Source organism: Silene latifolia, chromosome 1 (genome assembly GCF_048544455.1).
Source record: "Silene latifolia isolate original U9 population chromosome 1, ASM4854445v1, whole genome shotgun sequence".
NCBI classification, from domain to species: Eukaryota; Viridiplantae; Streptophyta; class Magnoliopsida; order Caryophyllales; family Caryophyllaceae; genus Silene; species Silene latifolia.
In genome coordinates this window covers 79,277,154-79,284,998 of record NC_133526.1, presented here as the reverse complement: position 1 = coordinate 79,284,998, position 7,845 = coordinate 79,277,154, and the positions used below count along the sequence as shown (strand labels likewise).

At 41.5% G+C, this 7,845-nt stretch overlaps 1 protein-coding gene across 1 annotated transcript; it reads left to right on the top strand.

Annotated features, from left to right (window-relative positions):
• The first annotated feature begins 6,143 nt into the window (after positions 1–6,143).
• On the top strand, positions 6,144–7,592 carry LOC141649229 (uncharacterized). The gene is made up of 4 exons (XM_074457925.1): positions 6,144–6,299; positions 6,452–6,759; positions 7,063–7,362; positions 7,577–7,592. The coding sequence occupies exons 1-4, from the start codon at positions 6,144–6,146 to the stop codon at positions 7,590–7,592; spliced, it is 780 nt and encodes a 259-aa protein (XP_074314026.1).
• Positions 7,593–7,845: the final 253 nt, after the last annotated feature.

Genomic DNA, 7,845 nt, shown 5'->3' with positions numbered 1-7,845 from the left:
CTCATGTCCTCCCCACCAAACTCATACCCATCATAAGGTGCTCCTCCTTACATCACAAGGTTTGGTAACTTACGCATCAGGACCAACACCTATGTAAAATAATGCATAAAGAAGCAAAAGAACATCTTTGAAATAATTATGACATGCATGGAGGTAAAAAAGATAAGAATAACACCAATACAGGGGTCACTAGATCGAGTACATCATACTTGATCGAGTAGGTGAAGATCAGAAGCACGTACAATAAAGTACCAAGGCTACTCGATCGAGTAAGGGGTACTTAATCGAGTAAGGGCGACTTGATCGATTACCCTACGCAGTTCTCAACACTGTCCAATTTTCATAAAATGGTCATATCTCACTCGTTTCTTGGTCATTTTGGGCGTGTGATCTATCGTTAGAATCGTAAGAGAACAAGCTATGACCTCCAATTGAAATCACATCAATATCATATATGCATATCAAGTTATAACAGTTTAAAGACAACTTCTCTATAATCGGACAACATAACTACTCGATTTTTCCTTCCAAAGAACAACAAACTAAAAAAAAAAACTCAATACTTATAAAACCAGTATCCCTAACCACATGTTACTATCTACAAAAGCAAACAATACCACCCATCATGCTCATACAATATTCAACTTATCAATCATGTAATACCCACATGCTTTTATTCTATAACTTTACGTAAACAAAATCATAAATATATAACACCACATCCCCTAATCACATGTTACTAATATAACCACAACATAAATTCACTTCGTCACATGGACATGCTCCAAACATAACTTCCATATCCTCATGCAATTACTACTTATTTTTTCCAACTAATTCATCGATCATATTCATCCAACGTATTCATCCAACATATTCACCCAACATACTGATCCAACATATTTATCCAACATATTCATCCAACCTATTCATCCAACATATTCATCCAACATATGAATATGAACAATAGTAAACACGTAGCGATCCCATGACACCCCATAGAGACCGGTTCAAAGTTGTAGGGTGATTTCGCGACTTTAGGACGTCTCCCAAGCCTTTGCATTAGCTCCTAACAACTCCTACCCAGGTTCATTTTAGTTTGACTCTCTATATTCATTGGGTTCATTAGTTACAGATTCAAAAATTGTCACTCTGATACCACTTTGTAACACCCCCATACACCAAGGTGCCTTACCAAGACCACCTAATGTATGAGAGTGCTACCATCTTGGTTACCCGAGGCAATGAATATCAAATAGACCATCAAACAATGTCCGTTAAATCACACAATATAAGCCAATACAACAACAACAATCCGCAGGCACAATTCTCCAACACCGTCACATCAGCAATCACCTGGCTAGCCTGAAGGTATAGCCCTACCAGATTACGGCCGCAACCAGTAATCCACACCGCCAGTAGGAGACCGCAGCCATTCCCACCTAAGTCCCGCTCATCTTTACCGAGCGAAAACCCATGTTCCTTAATGTGCACATCCCCTCTTGTGGCGCGTTCCACAAGGGGAGAATCAAAGGCGTAAAGTCACTCCCGCAAGTGACTCCACTCAGCCGAGGGCGCACCTCGCGAACCACAGATAAACAACAACAACCAATTACAATATCAACAATACCTAATCAATTTCGATATAATCAAATGCCAATAATCAACAACCAACAACCAACAACCATCTCATAATCATGTATACAATAACCGAGTAGGAAACCCTACCTGGAAAGCAATCACCACAAATCGACATAAGCAGCAGATCAATAGTGCTCCTCTAGGAAATCACCTCCTATCAATATATAATCATATAATCATAATCTAATACCAATAATACTCCCAAAATCCGCAAATCACCCAATTAGGGTTTAAACCAAAGCTAACGAATCAACATAAAAATTGTACTAAGATCTTACCCACAATACGACAGTCTCAACGGTATAAAGAGCTCTGAAATCCGACGACTCTAGCCCTTGGATTTGATAACAATGAGATAAGAAGAATCGACGTTGCTTTGGTTTTCTCTTGAAAAGGTTTTAGAATAAGTAAAAAGGTAAAGAATACTGATGGAAAGGTTTATAATCTTTTCACGCGTTGCTATCAAACCTGGCAAAACCCATATAAACCAACTTACTCGATCGAGTATTCATCAGGCAGAACCTTCTCCAGAACGCAAAACTAACTTACTCGACAAAGTAAGCCTTACTCGATAGAGTACCCAACGGCTCATAAAACTGTAGTATTACAGCGAATGCGTGGGTGAGTTTTTGGGAGAGTTGTTTGGTGGAAAGTGTGGTGGGATGTGGAAAGGTCATAGGGTGGAAGAAGAGGGTGGTGTATTTGGATGCTCAATCGTGGAAATTTGAGTGTTTGGTGGGTTAAAAAAGGGTGGAGATCTTCGTATTGCCGATAGAGCTTGTCGTCTTCTTGCCCGAAATGTTTTCTCGATCTCGTAATCAAGAGGGAGGAGAGGTCCGATATAGCACATATTCATGCACTTAACAAAAGATCAAATAGTCCTAATGCAAAGATTGCACTTGGACAAGGGGAAAAACAAACAAATAAAAGAACTAAGCCTAGATGAAAACAAATAATCCTACCAATATCGTCGTTCCCGGCAACGACGCCAAAAACTTGCTTGTTGTAAAATTTTATATTTATACCCCACAAGTCTACGAAGTTGTCATGCGTATGTGAGGGTCAAACCTAAAGGACGGTTATTATGGTTCTAGGATTATTTGTCTAGGTACTAGTTTAGTTCAATCTAAGATGATGAGTTGGTTTTAAGACTAACTAATGAAATGAAAGCTAAAGCACTTAAGAGTCAAGTGATTACTAGAACGATAAGAAACGATGATTAAGGAAACTAGGATGTTCGGATTCACTTATGTAGATAAAGAAGGAAGTACACATAGATTAACAAAATTCAAGAGCGAATGCAAAGAAAATACCGACCTCTTGGTGTGAGACTAACCCTAGGTTAAGATTGATTAAGTCCTCACTTAATTAACCAAACACACAATTTTATCATGTGAATCCTAGATACTACTCAAGCTCTCACCCAACAAGTAGAAAAGATAGTGCAAACACCTAAATTCTCATTCAAGCATTCTCACAAACACTTTATGTGCATGATAAAACTAATAAGCATAAACTCAAGTATTGTAGTCTCTCTATGTCATAATCCACTCTTATAACTCTATATAAGATCCCCCTCCATCCTAGTAGGCAACTACTCACACATGGTGACAACAACTATTATAAAAGATGGAAACTTTGACATGGAACAAGTAGAAGAGAGCATGTTGTAGAGATAAACTAATTAAGCAAACTTGAATATGTAAACAATTGAAAGGTAAATAAACTAGTGAAAGAATTATACCAACAAGAGGTAAAGTTGCAATCTTGGATTAAATGGAAGATGAGTCTACACCAATCTTTAAATTACTACCCAATAACAAGATTTAAACTATTGGAATGAGTACATCTAACATAAACTAAAGAGTAATTAAGCTATAATTAAGGAAAGATTAATGCTTTTATTAAGGAAAGATTACAATTGTAGCAAGTTTTTCTCTCTAAATAACCCTAGATTTTCACCCAAAAGAAACTTAGGTTTTTAATCTAGGTGTTAGCTATTTATATGGAGGTCTAATACAAAGCCCACAAGACATAAAACATACGAAACCCGGTGGGTGAAAATTTTCGATTGATGGAACAAATCAAGTCAAACTGCGAAATCTGACGGCGAGCGAAATGTAATACTACGGATTTTATAGGCTAGTACTCGACCGAGTATGGCCTACTCGGTTGAGTAGTGTGGGTCGTGTAGTATGTTTGGCTACTGCCGAGGAATACTCGGCCGAGTATGATGAATACTCGACCGAGTAGAGGATACTTTTGATATGTACTAACCTCGGGCAACCGAGATGGTAACAACCTTTCATGCTAGGATAGTCCTGGTAAGGTACCTTGGTATGAGGGGGTGTTACAAAGTGGTATCAGAGCCGACGATTCCGGCACCTAAAATAAATGAACCCAATGAACTTAGGGAGTCGAAATAAAATGAACCCGGGGAGAGTTGTTTGGAGCTACCGCAAGGACTCGGGAGAGGTCCCGGAGTCGCATTATGGCCCTCATGAACTCAAGCCGGTCACGGGAGGAATGTGTTGTGTGTTCCTTTATTATATGTGTATAGTATGTTGAAATCGGATGCTTGGAATATGTGGTAGGAGGTGTAATGTATGAAATTGAGAAGGATATTGAAATTGGTAAAAGGCGTGATGGAATTGTTATGTGACAATATTGGAAACGGTTTTGGTATGAAAATGATTGGCATGTTACGTGTTCATTATGTGGCATTCAAATTTATAACGTAATGTGTTTGATTTTTGGGTAGAAAACATGATAGGATGTATTCCTTATTGTTTATAGCTCTTTTTGGCATGACTCGGCAGAGCAGGGCAGGTACTCGACCGAGTAGAGGGTACTCGGCCGAGTAACCAAGCACTCGACCGAGTGTTGTTTGGCAGTGAGTAGTAATGGCTACTGGATGTGTTTACTCGACCGAGTACTTAGGTGTACTCGACCGAGTAGGGCATACTCGGCCGAGTATGGTTTATACTCGACCGAGTATGTTTCGTGTGAATTTGACGTTGGATATTGGAGTGGATTACTCGACCGAGTATCAGTGATACTCGACCGAGTAGTCCTTACTCGACCGAGTATTGCTGCATACTCGGCCGAGTGCTTCTTTGGCGGAGGGTCATTACATTTTGAGCCGTAGGCTTTTATGCTTACATTTCCTTCCTTCTTATCAGCTCAAAATGCCGCCAAAAAGAACTGCCGTGCAAATTCAAGCTTCTGAGATGACCATAGATGAGCTTGCTCGTATGATCGAGCAACAAGAGGCTCTTCTTGAGGCTCTCAAGAATGTGGGAAAAGGGGCGGAGAAACCTGTGGATTCTACCCAACTTAGCATCATCATCGCCCACTTTAACCCACATACCTATAAGGGCGTTGGGGAACCTAAGTTGCTCGAGAATTGGCATCGTGAGATGGAAAGTCTCATAGAGGTAGTCAAGTGTCCGCAGGATATGATAGTTAAGCAGGTAGTGTACTACCTAATGGGCGAGGCCGCTGTGTGATGGCAAAATGTCAAAGAGGACGCCAAAGCTTACTACCAAGCTGAGGGTTTAGGGGCTATACCATGGCCGGGTCTGAAGAGTGCTATGAGAGAGCAGTTTATGCCGGAGCATATCCGTCACAAGTTGAGATCTGAGTTTGATTCCTTCACTATGACCGATGATATGACAGTCACCGAGTACTATCACCGGTTCCTTGAGTTATCTCGTTATGCTGTGGACATGCAGCTAGGGCAGAGGGGTTTGGCTCTTCGCTTTGAGAGAGGTTTGTCAGCTAAGATCATGAACCGTTTTCCAGCTGGAGTCATCACTGATCTTAAGGATGTGTACTTGAGGGCTGGTCAAGCTGAGAGGTTGGTAGATATCTCAAAGGAAGCTACAGAGAGGACTGCTGCTGAGAAGAGAAAGGCTGATAGTGGAAACAACAATTAGTCGGGTAACAAGAAGGGCAACTTAAATCATGCCAAGGCTTTTTTTGGTGGGGCTGGTTTCTCTGGGGGATCCCGAGGTTGGGGTAGAGGTGGTGGTCAGAGTGTGAGTGACAACTCCAACCTTTCTTGCATCAACTGTGGTGGCATAGGCCACAATAGACGCGACTACACGAGTGCCAGGACTGGAGTAGGCTCGGGTGCTTTTCAGGGGAACTTCTCACAGGGTCCGAGTCAGAGCTTTGCTAGCAACCGGCAGGGTGGATCATGGGGTAATCAGGGTGGACATATCAACAATGGCGGTTTTAATCGCAACAGTGGAGGATCTTATCAGCGCCCGAACAACAGTGTCACCCAAAATTCGGTTACCAAGCCGAGTACTTCTAATGCTTCGGTTCAAGGGGGAGGCCAAAAAAGCAGCAGGAAGCTCTTCATGATGGATAAGCAGGAAGCACAGAATGATGCACATGTAGTTACCGGTACCTTTCTTGTTCATAATGTACCGTCTTTTGTTTTGTTTGACTCGGAGGCAACACATTCATTTGTGTCTAGGAGTCATGCTTTGTCTATGGGCTTGGGGGAGTTTGAGTTGGTAAAGGATGATGTGTTTATACCTTCTGGGGAGTCAGTGTCATGTGTTAAGTTGTACAAGGGAGTGTCTATGCTAGTTGGAGGGGTAGATTTACCGGTAGACCTGCTAGAGTTATCTATGGATGGGTTTGAGGTGATTGTCGGGATGGATTAGTTGGGTAAGTATGATGCCAAGATATATTTTCGGCAAAAGAAAGTTTAAGGGGTCCCAAGCGTATAAGGGTGTCTTATAAAGGGTTTGTTGTGAGACCTAAGTGTAAGTTCATTGCTGTGATGAACTTAAAGTCATGCTTGAGGAAGAAATGTCCTTTGATTCTTTGTCAAGTAAGAGATCGTCGAGTAGAGCCGCAGACAGCTGCTGATATACCTATGGTGGGAGAGTTTGATGACGTTTTTCATGAAGAGATACCGGAGTTGCCACCAAAGAGAGATGTTGACTCCAATGTGGAGCTTAAACCAGGAACATGTCCTATATCTAAAGCACCATATCGTATGGCATCTAAAGAGCTAGCTGAGTTGAAGAAACAATTGAATGAGCTGTTAGACAAGGGTTATATCCGGCCAAATGTGTCACCTTGGGGAGCTCTAGTATTGTTTGTAAAATAGAAAGATGGGAGCATGAGGTTATGTATCGACTACAGGGAGCTTAACCGTGTCACAATGGAGAACAAGTATCCTTTGCCTAGGGTTGATGACTTGTCTGATCAACTGAGTGGAGAAAGTGTGTTTTCCAAGATCAATTTAAGGTCAGGTTATCACCAATTGAGGATAGCAGATGAGGATATTCCAAAGACAGCTTTTCGGTCCCGTTATGGTCACTATGAGTACGTGGTGATGCCTTTTGGTTTGACCAATGCACCAGCAGCTTTCATAGATTTGATGAACCAAATTTTCAGTCCGTTTTTGGATAAGTTCATGGTTATCTTCATTGACGACATTTTAGTCTACTCTAAGACTAGGGAAGAACACGAGGAGCACCTGAGGATCGTTTTCCAGACTCTGAGAGAGAACCATCTTTATGCCAAGTTATCAAAGTGTGAGTTCTGGTTAGAAGAAGTGGCTTTTCCGGGTCATGTCATATATAAGAAAGGAGTGTCCGTGGATCCTAGCAAGATTGAGGCTGTGACCAAGTGGGAGTCACCGAAGAGTGTTGCTGAGGTTCAGAGTTTCTTGGGCCTTGCAGGCTACTACAGGAGGTTCGTGAAAGACTTTTATACCATAGCACGTCCTATGAGTGCTTTGATGAGGAAAGAGACCAGATTTATTTGGGATGAGAGTTGTGAGATGGCGTTCCAGACCTTAAAGGAACGTTTGACCACAACTCCTATTCTAGCTTTGCCAGAGGGATGTGAGAACTTTGAAGTATATACCGATGCTTCAAAGAATGGTCTGGGTTGTGTGTTGATGCAGGAAGGGAAGGTTATAACTTATGCTTCAAGGCAGCTGAAGCTATATGAGGAGAACTACCTTACTCATGATCTAGAACTGGGTGCAGTTGTTTTTGCTCTTAAGATTTGGAGGCACTACCTTTATAGGGCAACCTTTAAGGTGTTTTCAGATCATAAGAGTCTGAAGTATATCTACACCCAAAAGGAGCTTAATATGCGATAGAGACGATGGATGGAGCTGATCGGGGATTATGATATGGAGATCATCTATCATGAGGGTAAGGCTAATGT

Coding starts and splice junctions, on each gene's coding strand:
- LOC141649229 (XM_074457925.1), top strand. CDS start 6,144: ATGGGCTTGGGGGAGTTTGAGTTGGTAAAGGATGATGTGTTTATACCT. Junction 6,300..6,451: donor TATCTATGGATGGGTTTGAG/GTGATTGTCGGG, acceptor ATGAACTTAAAG/TCATGCTTGAGGAAGAAATG. Junction 6,760..7,062: donor CCTTGGGGAGCTCTAGTATT/GTTTGTAAAATA, acceptor CCAAATTTTCAG/TCCGTTTTTGGATAAGTTCA.